Source organism: Zootoca vivipara, chromosome 9, assembly GCF_965207765.1.
Source record: "Zootoca vivipara chromosome 9, rZooViv2.hap1.1, whole genome shotgun sequence".
In the NCBI taxonomy this organism is placed as follows: Eukaryota; Metazoa; Chordata; class Lepidosauria; order Squamata; family Lacertidae; genus Zootoca; species Zootoca vivipara.
The window spans coordinates 69,047,376-69,062,616 of NC_142592.1; the positions used below are offsets into that span (position 1 = coordinate 69,047,376).

Here is a 15,241-nt window from a genome sequence, read left to right on the forward strand (position 1 = left end):
TTTTTGAGTTCTGGATCAGCATAATTCAGGACAAGTTGATTTGGGTCCATTCATCCTGCCTTGCAGCAACTGTAGCTGCCTCAGAATGATACGCATTTGACTCAAATTGATCAGATTCAGTTCAGGATTTGCATCCATTAGTTGCACAGCCCTGCTAATCTCCTTTCTCCTTTCAGGGCAAAAAGAATCGTACAAAGCTTTGAACATGTCTGCAGATGTGTGGGTGGGGACCTGGCGCCCTCACCGGCCCAGAGGGCCAATCGCTTCCCTCTACAGCAGCCCCGGACCCAAATATGCTCTCCCAACAAATGTAGGTAAGTGAAAAGCAAGGACTCCAAATACTGGCTCTAGCCCATTTCTGCAAGAGGTGATATAGTCCAGCATCAAAATCCTAGAATGGGAGAAGTTTGGGTTGCTGCTATGGCAGATAATAACATTGTGCAGCTTGAAGCAACTGGATGCATTAAAAAACAACTCCTTTGGGGATAGAACATTGTCCAGTTTGATTCAAAGCTTTACTTGCAGAACTTTCTTCCCAACAGATCAAAAAGCAGTAAATGATACACCCAAACAGTTCCTTAATATCAAGAGCAAGTCCAGCACAAGCTCATAATTTTATGAGAAATAACTTTATTTCTTCCAGAAATCAAAACTGTGCCTCTCTCCCGTTCTAGCCTGCATTCACCTGCCTAAGGCTATGTATCTCCTGGAGAGCTTCATTTTCACATCTTACTCCCACTCTGACTGGGAGAAAAAGCCCAAAGACCAACTCCCCAAGATGCTGATTTGCAATTGAACACTTTAATCACCTGATCTAAGGTTAAACACTCACATGTCAGTTGGCAGAGAGCATTAACAGTTAATTATCAGCCCATCTAGGTGCACAGAGAGCTCTTCTTGCTCTTCTTTCGCTCCAATGGAATCTTCCCGTTAAACCCTTTCAGCAAAACACACAGGCACTCTCCATTTCAGTGTGAATTAAACAAATATACTTCTTTCCCCAGCATCGAATCAACTTGTGGAACTCCTCACCACTGGGTGTTGTGATGAGCAGGGGTGTAGAAGGCTGATCAAATACTAGAGGGTGGAAAGGTCTACTAATTGCAAAACCGAAAATATTGTCCCTACTCCGAGGCAGTATAGCTCTTCTTCATCCATCTCATGGGAGAAAAAAAGGGGGGGGTTGGAAGTTGCCATTTTGCCCCACTTGGTTGCTGTTAATGGACAAGATGCTGTGCAAAATGGAATACAGGATCCTATCCATCTCAAGTTATCTTCTTCCCTCTCTGTGCTCGCTCTTCCTTGCAGGCTATCCGCTACACGACCCTTCTCGCTACCGGGCTCCCGCATATAGCTTTGGGATCCGCCGGCCACAAGAGCTAGTGGGCTGCTCCCCCGGGCCAGGCTACCTCATCCCAACCAACATGACCATGAGAGGCAAGGACGGGATTCCGGCATTCTCCATCTACGGACGCCCCAGGGATGTGATGTCTTTTATGACCCCAGGCCCAGGTCAGTCTTGAAATCTGGGCATGAAACGCCTCCCCCGTGGAGCCTGAGACCAGTTATATATTTTAAATAAAAAAAACCCCTCAAAAGACAATAAGTGAGTTTTCAGGATTTACTCGAAACGTAGCTAAAGTTGAGGGGCTATCCTGGCTTCACACAGGAGGGAATTCCTTAAATGGGATACATCCCACCAAGAAATCCCCGTCTTCTCTCTCTTTCCTAGTCATGCCTCACTAAGGCAGGGACCGGAGTTTGTGGGGAGGGCCAGGGGCATCTTAGCCATAGAGGCTTCTGGCGCAAGGCGCCACGGTGCCATGTTCTGGAGGGCGCTTTGGAGGGTGCCGTGCCGTGCCGTGCCGTGCCGTGCCCAGAGCCTCCTCCCTGCGGGAGGAGCCGCCCTCAAGCCCTCGTCTTTGGGGCCGGAGGGAAGAGACGGGGGCCGGATTCCCAGGCTGGGGACCTCCTGTTGCGCTCCATTGAGGCGGCGGAAGGAAGGGAAGGGGGGCGCCCGAGGGATCCCTGCACCACAGCGCCAGATAGACTTAAGATGGCCCTGGGGAGGGCACTCCTTCCCCCATGATGTCATTTCATGGGGGGGAAATGGGGAGAGAGTAACAAGACAACTCCCCAACTGGTCTCCACATTTTCATCTGGGAAAGCAGGGCCATTCCACTTCTAGAACAGTAGGGATGTTGGAAAAAATTTAAAGGGGTTCCTAGACTTGACGTATCCCTCCCAGAAACCCCCCAAAAAGGACGCAGGCTCCAAGTGAAAAGAGAGTTCTTTATTGAAACACAAATGTGCATAGGGACAGCCTCAAAAAAGGGGGGGGAGGCTGCAAGGAACCACATCCAAAGCCGTGTTTTTAATACACTTCCAGATCACACACGTCATTTCCATAGCTGCCAAGTATCCCGTATCCGCCAGGAAAACCCCTTTTTTCTTACCGTTTCCCGGCGGTCTCCCATTTGGTGAAAAATCTCGGTATTGTCCCTTAAATTGGCTTCTGCCCGGCGGCCATTTTTCTGGTGCCGCTTTGCCCTTCTATGGGCACCAGAAAATGGTGGCGCCGGCGCCAGAAGTCGCTTCCGCGCATGACCGGAAGTTGCGTGACGCAACTTCTGGTGGCGATTTGCCCTTCTATGGGCATCAGAAAATGGCGGCGCCGGTGCCGGAAGTCGCTTTTACGTGTTTCCGGTCATGTGCGGAAGCGACTTCCGGCGCTGGCGACGCCATTTTTTGGTGCCCATAGAAGGGCGCCGCGCAACTTCCGGTCATGCGCGCGCTGCCGATCCCGGATCTTTACGACCCGGACTTGGCAGCTATGGTCATTTCATTTGCCCAATCAAAGGACCACAGCAATCTTAACAATTGCAGCCCAATGTCTTCATCCTGCACCCATCAAAATCATTTATTTCTTCAGTTGCCTCATCATAATCTCATGCGGTTGATTATATATTTTTAAAATTCCAATGTATTTCTTTATTACGACTAATTTTCATACTCATTAATGTCTCCTGATACCCTGTTTCATCTATCTACAAAACAATTCAAAATTAATCACAATGGCCATGCCAGGGACCAGGTAAGAGCATTCCTCTTCTCCCAGGCCTTGGTCTAATTAAACAAGTTATGGCCTTTTAAATGTGTTGTGCGGGACGCGGGTGGTGCAGTGCTCTAAACCACTGAGCCTCTTGGGCTTGCCGATCAGAAGGTCGGCAGTTTGAATCCCCGCAATGGGGTGAGCTCCCATTGTTCGGTCCCAGCTCTTGCCAACCTAGCATTTCGAAAGCACATCAAAGTGCAAGTAGATAAATAGGTACCGCTCCGGCAGGAAGGTAAACAGAGTTTCTGTGCACTGCTCTGGTACGCCAGAAGCGGCTTAGTCATGCTGGCCCACATGACCCGGAAAAACTGTGCTTGGCCAGTAAATTGAGATGAGCGCCGCAACCCCACCGCCGTTCACGACTGGACTTAACTGTCAGAGGTCCTTTACCTTTACCTTCTTAAATGTGTTGTGGGGGGAAGCTATTGCTTTGTTCATTGTTATGTTATGTGTGTTTGTGTTTTTGTATTGTAAACTGCTCTGCGATCCTAGGATGAAGAGCGGTGTATAAATGTAATAAACAATTGTAACAGAAATGCAGGACGGTGTTGTGAATTCAGCCTCCTCCTGTGTGCTTTGCTTTTTGCAGGCCGGTATTCGCCAGAGAAAGCAAAGAATGTGGCCTACCCTTCTGCCCCCAACTACTCTCTCGCTTCCCGGACGAAGAACTTCGATTACGACCAGTCACCAGGTGAGAGAGCAGCACCTGCAGAGAAGCTCCCTCTATCTGGCTGCTGATCTCCTGTTATACTAATATAGGGTGCATGTGCATCAATGATCTATACTGTAAATGCATATTCCCTAAACTTAAAAGAACAAGATCTATTGCAAAACAGCTCCATCTACAGGCTCCAACAGGATCCCTTTGCAAAGGCAATCTGCAAAAGAGCTCAGCTGAGCTGAAACTTACAATGTCTCCACTTATCTGTCAGTTGCTTGCAGATACTGTTAATCAATCCTTTTTTCTCAATGAAAGGGCCAATTTATCAATGAAACAATACCTGTCTTTGTCAACGGATTCTGGAGCCAGGTTGTTCAACATTTCTAAAGGATGTCTGGGGCATAGCTGCCAAGTTTTCCCTTTTCTCGTGAGGAAGCCTATTCAGCATAAGGGAATTTCCCTTAAAAAAAAGGGAGAACTTGGCAGCTATGGTCTGGGGCAGCCCAAGAAAAGCATTGAGCAGGTCGAGCACCTCGAATGACAGACTTGCAAATATTTGGGGGAGGGGGACATATATTCTGTGCATGTCCTGATTTACCTGTACAACCCATCTTCCTCTTGTTTCCGGGTGCCAGGGCCTCTGTTGCAACAGATCAATAAAACGCAAAGGCTTACTTGCCACCTTGTTTTTTATATACTTGGTTGCTATCTCTGATTTCTTCATCTCTGACCAACAAGAGGAGCTTGAGAGGAATCACAGATCCCTTGAGCTAAGGGGGAGACTTCAGAAGTCTCCAAGGTTTTTCTTTCCTAACAAAACTTCCCCTCGGGTGGTTTTTTTATCCAAATCAATTACACTGGAAAAGGCCTCGTTGTTGGATTTCAGTCACATGTGGATTCTGTCTGGGTGCAGATCTCTTTATTTGGCCAACCAATAATATCACAAAATACTGTGCAGGCATTCTAGTTCTCTGGAACTCTTCCGGATACAAGATAAACAGAGCAATTTGCAGGGGGTTGTGGAATAGGATAATTCTCCAGTCGGAATGCAGATGCCATATCGCACTGAATCCCTTCTCTCCCATTCAACCTCCCATTTTCCTCCTCTAGGGCCTGCAGCCTACGGCCTCCCTCCCATGCTTGGGCCCAAGGTGATCGGCAAGAGCACCGCCCCCAATTACTCCATTTTTGGACGCAGCATGGTTGGGAGTTTCTATGAGGACCTCAGCAGGGTAAGCAGCATAACAGCCAGGAGTGGGAGATTTAGGAGACCCTGAAACGATTTGATGAAAGCAAAATCAAGAAAACTGGGGGAGTTCTTTAAATATGTGCTAAGTCTTCTTCTTCTTCTTCTTCTTCTTCTTCTTCTTCTTCTTCTTCTTCTTCTTCTTCTTCTTCTTCTTCTTCTTCTGCGATCCCTCGTAGCCGAGTATGATTGTCTTCCATAAACACAGTTTTAACAGTGAGTCCGTAAGTGACTGTGGAGGCCAACTCTGGATCTACACGTCCTTCCACAGTGGGGACATTGGTTTCCGGGTGGGAGTTGATCACGGTGTGGATTTGCCAAGTGTGCCTTCCTCTTAGCACATTTCTCCCTTGCGTTCTGAGTCCAAGTGTCTTCAAAGTCCATGATCACGGTGTGGATTTGCCAAGCGTGCCTTATACAATCCAGTGTGGAGACTCCAAAAGGTTGCAAGGCCCCTGGCACGCATCCTTCCGGCAACTCTTGCAGCCAAGCTGGGGCCAAACGTCTTCGGACCACATTAGCGAGGCTGAGGGAGGGTCTTGTCGCCTGGGCAGCCCAGGACCTCCAGACACACACCCCAGAGCGGTCCTTTGGGGCTGCTAATGGAGTGGTTCGGCGTTAATGTTTAATAGATTACTGTATTTTATCTTTCTGTTGGAAGCCACCCAGAGTGGCTCAGGAAACCCAGCCAGATGGGCGGGGTATAAAGATATTATTATTATTATTATTATTATTATTATTATTATTATTATATACCCTGAAAGGTTCACTCCATTGTCTCTCAAGACAGTTGGCTGGCAACCATGATGAGAAGGGGAGTGGGGTTCTACTGGATGACGTTCACATGTCCATAATCAGAGGACAGGGAAGCACCCTAGAAGGGGCTGGAGAGGCGCAGGGTGTGTGCCTGGGACTGTTCTTGGGCATGCCTGGCCTAGTGACCCTTTCCCCCTCCTTGCATGACAGACGCCAGGGCCCTGCAACTACCGCCTGGTGGATCCCAGTGTCTACAAGAACCGCCCACCCCACTTCAGCATGCTGGCCCGCAACATGCCTCCAGGAGACAACACTTTGAAGCCGGGTCCAGGAGCCTACAGCCCAGAGAAGGTGAGGGCAGGTGGCAGCAGAAGGCCTGGTATTGTTCCGAGGCGAGGGGTGCATTGTCCTGCAGTAAAGATATGGGTCTTATAGGATGGTGGGAGAGGTGGATAGCTCTTACCCCAACATTCAAACGGGCAAGGGCAAGGTGATCTTCATTGTGGCTTCTGCAAGGAGGGAGAAGCCAATCTCTGCAAGCATGAGCAGGCGTGTTGACAAGCTAACCAGAAATTAAATATACCCTGGGGCACCCTCCTCTGCACATGTTCCAGCTTGTCAACACCCTTCTTAAACTGCGGTGCCCAGAATTGGACACAGTATTCTGGATGTGATCTGACCAAGGCAGAACAGGGTGTGATGTGAGATCTTTGCCTGCCAAGAACCTTCCACGCCCCCACCCCTTCCCTTCCGCTGGCGGTGCCTAACCCTGCCCCTCCGTCTCTCCTTCCTCCTGCAGCACACCCCACAACGTGGCTTGACCTTCGGGATCCGCCACTCGGACTACGTGGCTCCTCTCATTGTGGACGTGGCAGATTAAGCTGGCCCCACCGGCGGAGATGGTCTGGACAAGAAATGTTCCTTTGGAAACACGTGAATCTCTCGATGCTCTGTGTTGTTGCTTGAGACTGGCGCCTGGGGAGGGAAGAGGGGTGGGCAGCATCCGAGGCCTGGGAGGGTCCTCACAGCTGGGGGGCTGGGTTTAGTGAGGCGGCTGCACCTTTGGGTCTCCCTGTTCCCAGATTCCTTGGCTGGATTCCCCTGATTGAATCACCCCTTAGTCTATCCAAGGTGTCTTAAGTGTGGGTGAGTTGAAGCAGGGCTGGGAAGTGGGGGTTTTCCCATTTCTGTGTGGTGGGCTTTATAGGGGGCAGGGAGGCAAAGATCTCCATAACTGTAATATTTGCTAATTTCCCTGTTTTGTGAGCTTGAAGCGAAAAAAATCAAAATTCTATGCCCATAAGGGCGAAATTCTGCAACCTGTATAAATTCTGGAGCCTGAGAAAACTGTAGATACCTTTCCCAATTTGCATCATGTGCTCTCCTTTTGCCAGTCACACAGGGCCAGATTTTGGTTTGATGACTCCCTAAGCTCCTGAAGGTAATGGGGCCCTTGATATGTCCAGCTGTCCTTTGTCAACAACAAATGGCCACTGTTTTTTGTCTTGAATATATGCTATATGGTCATTGATGGATGATGGACCTAATAGGTATCTCAAGCCATTTGCCCATGTTGCCATGCAACCAGTCCATGCAGAATGTAGGCACCCCATATATAGAAAGGAGCAAACCAGGGATATTTGAGGGAGCAGGTGAGCAGGCGGGGACCATGACTTACATCCTAGGAGCCGACACAACACAAGACACTGTTGCTGTATGTAGGTTTTATTGTATTTGGTTTTTTTATCTTATATTTTGGAAATGTACATCCAGGTATTTTCCCTTTAATTTTTTGGGGCGCCCCCAAGGGAGTGGGGCCCTAAGCTATAGCTTGTTTACTTTATACGTAAATCTGGCATTGCAGTCAGATGTCCCGCCCCTCTGACTGCAGGAAGCCTTAATCAGCCAATCCTCTGGCTTCCTACAATGTACTTGCCATGGCTCCAGTGCTCCCAAAAACATCTCTACACCATCTGGGCAAGGCACTCAGGATCGTTTCAAAGGGAAAGCGAGTTTCTTAGGAAGCTGAACTGTGTGCCTAAGAGCACCATCTGTTCTTTTTGCTCTGTAGAATCCAGGGCCTAGGCGCAACCTTGGCTAGGAAGACCTTTAAAGTGCACAACCAGAATTTGTCAGGATACGACTCATTTCCACCCGCATAATAGCAGAATTCTGAAAGTGCCCCTAATTACGGTTTTCTTAAGCATACACAGCAGAAACTTCTCAGATATTAAATGGACCTGAGTGCCATTCAAGAATGGGCATTATGACAACACAGGGACATGGAAGTATATTGCAAATTTCAAAACATGCAACAAAAATTGCATTGTGCCACTGCTATCAGGGAAGGGGGGGGGGAGCATTGCAAAACTCACATGTTCTCTTTTAAAAAAAATTTATTCGGTTTTACACTATACATTTGAATTCAAACGGTAATCATAATCCTCAACATTTAGGATTCCCTAGACTTCCCTCCACCCCTCCATGGTTCCCATCATCAAACTTGCTGCATCATATAATTTCTCCATTTTTTCTTAAAGTAATCCATTTTTACCTTAGTTTTTTAGTACATTACAAGTATTACTCAAATCCTGCCAAATCGAAACTCACATTCTCTCATCCTGCCATGGGTTCAGTAAATAAAGAAGAAGTTCCCCCATTCCAAGGCTGTACAGTGGAACCTCGGTTTATGAACACCTCGGTTTACGAATTTTCAGTTTATGAACGCCGCGGACCCGTCTGGAATGGATTAATCCACTTTCCATTACTTTCAATGGGAAAGTTCACTTCAGTTTATGAACGCTTCAGTTTATGAACAGACTTCCATAACCAATTGTGTTCATAAACCCAGGTACCACTGTAGTTGATTCAAGAGCTAACCACAGTGACCATAACGTGATTGGTTCCATGGCCAGTCTCGTCCCGCATCCTGTTGACAGTCGACAGGGGCCTCTTGAGTCCTGCTAATCTTTGTCTGCCCTGGCCCACTGGCCCTGTGGGAGAATAGTCCTTGCCACCTTTGAACCAGGAACGAAGGGCTCAGAGTCTTCCAGGATCAACGCCTCCTGCAGCTCATGCCGGCCAGCGTCGCCCAGCTCTGGGTTCTCATAATGGACCCGGATCCACGGATCCCCTGGAAGGGAGGGGGAAGAAGCAGTTGTAAGGACATAAGAGGAGCCTGCTGGATCAGGCCAATGGCCCACCCAGCCCAGCATCCTGTTCCCACTGGGGCCAAACAGATGCCACAAACGGGATTCGAGCACAAGAGCAAATCTCCTATCCTGAGGTTTCCAACAACAGATGGCAGAGAATAGCAATTGTGGTTCTAACAGCATTGATACCCCCTTTCCTCCATGGATTCGTCCAATCCTGTTTTAAAATGTGGTTACCAGACATCCCCGTTTCCCAGGGACAGTCCCTGAATTTACACATCTGTCCCCGGACAAAAATGTCCCCGGATTTCATTTAATGTCCTCAGATTTATCATATGGGGACTTCCGGTGAGGCAACATGGTGGGCGCCACAGCAGTGAGCAGCACCGGAGGTCCTGGCCATGTCACAGTTCCAGCCAGCCAATCTGCTGGCGGGGGGGGGGCATTTAAACCGAGGTGCAAGCCGGAGAGCTTCCTTCTGGCTCGCTTCCTCGATCTGCTCGCATCACTTTTCCGCTCCAACAATGCTTCCTTGGCTGCTGAGTTCCAGGAGAGCACTCAGCTTCGGGGAGAGCCCTGCTTGAATCCGGCACTGCAGCTGGCCCACACTTTGGGGGGAGTGATTTTACACTCTACAGCTGATCGGCCCCATCAGGAAAGCTGTGAGTGACAGGGACTTCCCTTCGTTCTTACACAGGTACATTGGACACTCAGGTTGTGAACATGATCCATAAATTTTCTTTATTTCTTCACATAAAGAAGGCTGATCGCCAAAGAATTGATGCTTTTGAATTATGGTGCTGGAGGAGACTCTTGAGAGTCCCATGGACTGCAAGAAGATCAAACCTCTCCATTCTGAAGGAAATCAGCCCTGAGTGCTCACTGGAAGGACAGATCGTGAAGCTGAGGCTCCAATACTTTGGCCACCTCATGAGAAGAGAAGACTCCCTGAAAAAGACCCTGATGTTGGGAAAGATGGAGGGCACAATTTCTACTATTTCACGTTGTTGTTGTTGTTGTTGTTGTCGTTGTTGTTGTTGTACTCATCACCATTAATTACATACCCTTTACCAACATGTCCCAGATTGGGTTACAATTCAAAATTCAAAATTTAAAACAGTTAGCAATCAAAGGAATAGAGTGGGCCCTGAAAAAACACATCTCAAAGGTGGAGAGGTCCAGCTTCATCTTTTGCCAAAAGCTGAATAGTGAAGAAGTCAAACAAATAACTCTGAGGAGGGAATTCCACAATTTAGGGGATTCCACAGAGATTAAAATCTGGGCCACCTCCCCCCCAAATTCCGAGGGCTGTGAAACTCCCAAGAGCTTCCCATCTGTGAGGTCTTTCAGCTATGTGAGCCCTAAGTTATTTAAGGCTTAAAACACTAAAGTGAGTACTATAAAGTGAGTACTATAAAATTTAGCTCTTAGAACAGGGCCTACCGTGTATGAGGGCCTGGGAGAAAAAACCCAGAAAAATGGGAGGAAAAACAGTTCCCCCCCCCCATTTTCCTCCAAAGCAGTTTTTTAGATGTCCATGAGAAAAATGACAAAAAGGAAGAGGAAGAGAAAATGGAAAATGATAGCAGTAGTTCAGAAAATGAGATAGAATAAACTGCATGTATATGTTGTGTCTTCTGTTTCTTTCTTTTTTAAAACACTACTCAAAGGGTAGACCTTCTATGTAGCTTAAATATTGAGGTGGTGTCAGCTCCCTAAAAAAAAGGTCAACAACTCTGGGGAACCTTTCTTTAAAAAGTCAACAACTTTGGGGTTCCCCCCCCCTTAAAAAAGATGACGAATGGTTGTTTGATCTGACTTTCCTTCCTGATTTCACCGGTAAACTTAGTGACATGAACCTTGAGCTACAAGGTAAAGGTAAATGCAATGGCGACATGATTAAAATAGTTTCATCCTACAAAACAAAATTTAAGCTAATGATTGCTGACCTTACAATCAAAATTTTTGATCCCTTTCCTAATATGCAGGGCCATCGGGGGGGGGGGGGGATCCAGACTTTGTTTGTCAAACAGAGAAGTATGTGGCTGAAATTGGTTCTGTTATTCTGGAGTTAGAAAAAAGATTTGGCAACTTCCAAAAAATTCAATTAATTGTAGAGTACATGTCATTTCCATTCAAATCTGATTTGGACATTTTAAAAAAATGCTGTCACTATCAGTACAAATTACTCATTGTGGAAAATATCTTTGAAAATGAGATATTAACTCTGAAAAAGGACATTTTTCTGAGGGCCCGTGCCCTCAAATTTGAGAAGATGCAGTGAAATTTTACACTCATGTTTTGGTTCTACTTATTTGTGTGAACCTGCATTTTCATATTTAAAAATGACAAAGGAGTTTGTGCGGTGTACAGTTTTGTGAGTGCTTTTATGCAACTCTCTCCCAAGAAATCTCTAAAAGTTTCTGTTGTCTCCCGTAAGAAAAGAATTTGGGCAGTGCTCCCCCCAAAAAAGGTTACCAAATCTGGTCACCCCCCTTTCCTTCTCCCTAAAAAAGCTCAACAACTTTGAGCTGAACCCCAAAAAATGGGGGTAGATCACCTCCAGATTTTAATTCTGAAAGTAGATCACAGCCTCTTGGGAGTTTTGGACTACAAATCCCATCATCCATGATCCCTACGCACATTGGCTAAGGCTGATGGAAGTTGTGAAGCAAAACACGTGGAGGACACCCTATTGGCAGGGCTGGACCAAGAAATTCTGCTGCCTGAATCAAGATGGTGCCTCCCCTGTGTTATAAGAAAAAAAAAATGTTCCTTTTCCCTTATGGAGTATCCAAGAGCCCGTATAGAGTCCTTAAGTAGGTTCCCTATCGGTAGGAGAAAATAACAGAGGCCAACCAGAGAATATTGAGAATATTAAGCTTTTTGCAACAGGGTCCCCCACTCACCACACGCAGGAGGGAGGAGAACCCCAAACAATGGTGTGCAAGCCCTTATATAGACTTTTGAAATTGCCCACCCTGTAGCCCAAGACCACCCCACGAAACATCATGCATACATCACAAATGGTCTACAGCAGAAATCCTGACATCAGGAACGCACAAGACAGAGAAACCAGTAGGAGAACACTTCAATCTCCCAGGACATTCTATACAAGATCTCAAAGCAGCTGTTTTATTACAGAAAATTTTCAGAAACAGACTGGAAAGAGAAGTTGCTGAATTGGAACTCATTACCAAGCTTAAAACCATCGAACCACCTGAGATGAACAAAGACATTGGATTCTTATCTCATTATGCATGATCAAGCTTTCTTTAGCGCCTCAGCCCTTGCTTTCCCCCCGCAGGACCAATTGCATCAGCAGTCGTTAACAGCCATCAACAGGTTTACCACTCCTACCAGCCCATCACCCATTCCCACCCACCCACCCCACCCTCTGAATATACATAAGGGTCTGGCTCTTCTGTTTCAAGTGTATCTGACGAAGTGTGCATGCACACAAAAGCTCATACAAAAAAAAAAAAATAAGGTGCTACTGAAGGAATTTTTTTATTTAGCAGAAATCCTGTTTGTCAGGATACCTGTTAATGGTCACTGATTGCTTTACCTGGGCAGCCTGGCCATTCTTTTGTGATGGTTAATATTTTAGTTCCCGAGTCCAGGTCACAGGCTCACCCTATTTATACACCAATACACCCTTAAGACAGATAAGCAAAAAGACAATGGAGAGGCCTTCCCATTGCCTTCCTCCTTACAGAGAAATATTTTAGGTCAATTTGGGAGAGTCAAAATGGCTTTAGGATTGCTCTCCTGTACGGGTGGCGCTGTGGGTTAAACCACAGAGCCTAGGGCTTGCCGATCAGAAGGTCAGCGGTTCGAATCCCCGCAACGGGGTTAGCTCCCGTTGTTTGGTCCCAGATCCTGCAAACCTAGCAGTTCGATTAGTGCAAATATGTACCGCTCCGGCGGGAAGGTAAACGGCGTTTCCGTGTGCTGCTCTGGTTTGCCAGAAGCGGCTTTGTCATGCCGGCAACATGACCTGGAAGCTGTACGCCGGCTCCCTCGGCCAGTAAAGCGAGATGAGCGCCGCAACCCCAGAGTCATCTGCAACTGGACCTAATGGTTAGGGTTCCCTTTGCCTTTACCTTTCCTGTTTCAGACGTGTGGTTTATCTGCTTATGTATGTGTTTGCCTTGTACATTTAGGAACGCTTATTTTATATTTGGGACCTTGGAATTCTTATAACACCCGACTGCCCCACCCCATGTACGAAAGCAGACCTAGAAGATGAACATGAGCACTTGGTTCTCTCTCTCTCTCTCTCTCTCTCTCTCTCTCTCTCTCTCTCACACACACACACACACACACACACACACACCGCTTGAAGTTCTTACCTTTCCTTACTTTCTGCCCCACAGAGACCAGCACCTCAGCTCCCACTCTGTGATTGATCATTTGCCCCTTCTGGCTGCGGCCGCCTCCCAGAGCATGTATTACCCGGGCAATGGGGAGGCCGAGGATCTGCTGGACTGTCCCTGCAGAGGAAAGTCAGGAGGAGGGTTAGCATGGAAGAAGGAGCCACCTTGTTTTCTCCTACTCCGGAAAGTAGGACCTGAACTGATGGATTCAGATTCCAAGACAGGAGATTCCAACAGAAGCAGGGCAGTCTCGAGCAGGTCGGGCGCCCTGGCGCGGAGATTGCTCCGGCGCCCCCGCCCTCGCAGCGTGCAGTATAGCTTCCACGCCACCGGGACTATACCTAGAGCCGGCCCTGAACAGACATTTGGGTAGAACATTCTAAGAGTGAGAGCCATTCGACAGTGGAACAGACTTACAGGGTAGCAGGCTCTCCTTCCTTGGAGGGTTTAAGCAAAGGTTGGATGGCCAGCTGCCAGGGATTTCCCCATTGTAGGGCGTTGGGCTAGTTGACTGTTGGAACCCTTTGCAACTCAAGAGTTCTATTATTCTAAGAGTGGCAAGCAATTGTTTCCTGTGTGGTGCTTGGTATTAGGGCAGAGTTAGCAGGTAGCAGCCACGGCGCTCAATCTAGCTCATGTGCGCTTGACCAGACATGGTGGCATTCTGGCTCAGGCTGATGGGAACTTTAACCCAAACATCTGGAGGTCATCTGGCTGGGGAAGGCTAGGCTCAGCACACTGAAACCCTCAGAAAGTGATCCCCATTTATTATCTCACCATTAATTATTATTATTATTAATTATTATTATTATACAATTCTTTATCCAAAGATCCCAGGGCAATGTGCAACATTAAAAAACATATTGCATTTTTTATGTAATGCAAAATGAAACATGGTGTTTTCAAAAAAAAGAAGGAAACACAAATGGAGAATTGATAGCCAACCCATTGATCAGGTGGAAACATATAAATATCTGGGAATAATGTTTCAGGAAAGGGGCTCATGGCATCATCAGATGAAAAAGGCCATTGCCAACACAGGAAGGACCACCAAAGCCCTAACAAGATTCTTCTATGGGAAAGGGGGTCAATATGTTCCAGCAGCCTCCCAGGTCTTTGTCACAAAAATACTCCCTCAACTCACCTATGGTTCCCAGGTTTGCACTTTTAAAAATCTCGCGCCGGTCGAGGCATTCCAAACCAAATTTTATCGCTGTCTTTTGGGGATCCCCCCCTGTGTAGCCAACATAGCTGTCCGACTGGAAGTCGGACAATTATCCATCAATGCACGGCTGTGGATAGCAAAGATCCATTTTTGGCTAAAACTCATCTTCTTCCCGGCCGGGTTGGCACATTTAACATTGTTAGACTCCTACCACTCTACCTGGAAAGCCTCCCTGTTTGAGAAGATAAGAAGCCTGGGACTCTCCCCGCAAATCTTAATTGCGGCAGGATACGAGAGAGCCAGGACTTTAATTCGCCAGCGAATCTGGGACGTGGAATTACAATGCCACATGAGTGAAATGACTAAATATTCTGTAATAAGGGACCATGGGAGAGGTTTCGCCCCAGCAAGCTATCTGTCTGAAATTCAGATCCCCAAATACAGACGATCTTTTACCCTCGTCAGATTCAATGTTCTCCCTTCTGCCTTACTACAGGGCAGATTTGAGGGTAAACCATATACTGCACGGGTCTGCCCTTGCGGCTCTATGGAAGTAGAAACTGCCTCACATGTACTTTTACGCTGTCGTTTGTATGACGATATACGTTTGACTTTTATTACACCTGTCTTGCAAAAGTCCATGAAAGAATCTGATCATCATAGTCTAAAACTACTGCTAGAGGACAAGAATTCCAAGACTACATTAAATGTAGCCAAATTCTGCTTGTCTGCAATCAATCGCAGGAAGCAAGTGATATCCCATAATG

General features: G+C 47.1%; 2 protein-coding genes across 2 annotated transcripts in view; one reads left to right on the forward strand and one right to left on the reverse strand.

The window, feature by feature from the left end:
- Positions 1–205: 205 nt before the first annotated feature.
- Positions 206–6,807, forward strand: LOC118091448 (ciliary microtubule associated protein 1A-like). Its single transcript, XM_035128468.3, has 6 exons — positions 206–314; positions 1,309–1,512; positions 3,705–3,806; positions 4,887–5,008; positions 5,989–6,129; positions 6,578–6,807. Exons 1-6 carry the CDS (start codon positions 206–208, stop codon positions 6,656–6,658), a joined length of 759 nt encoding a protein of 252 aa, XP_034984359.1. The 3' UTR covers positions 6,659–6,807.
- A 1,352-nt stretch (positions 6,808–8,159) lies between these two features.
- TYMP (thymidine phosphorylase) overlaps positions 8,160–15,241 on the reverse strand; it is a 33,750-nt gene continuing 26,668 nt past the window's right edge. The window contains exons 9-10 of the mRNA XM_060279272.2: positions 13,286–13,426; positions 8,160–8,911 (exon numbers count right to left, since the gene is read on the reverse strand). Coding sequence (XP_060135255.2) covers positions 8,742–8,911; positions 13,286–13,426 — 311 coding nt within the window. The 3' untranslated portion in view covers positions 8,160–8,741. The remainder of the gene's footprint in view (positions 8,912–13,285; positions 13,427–15,241) is intronic.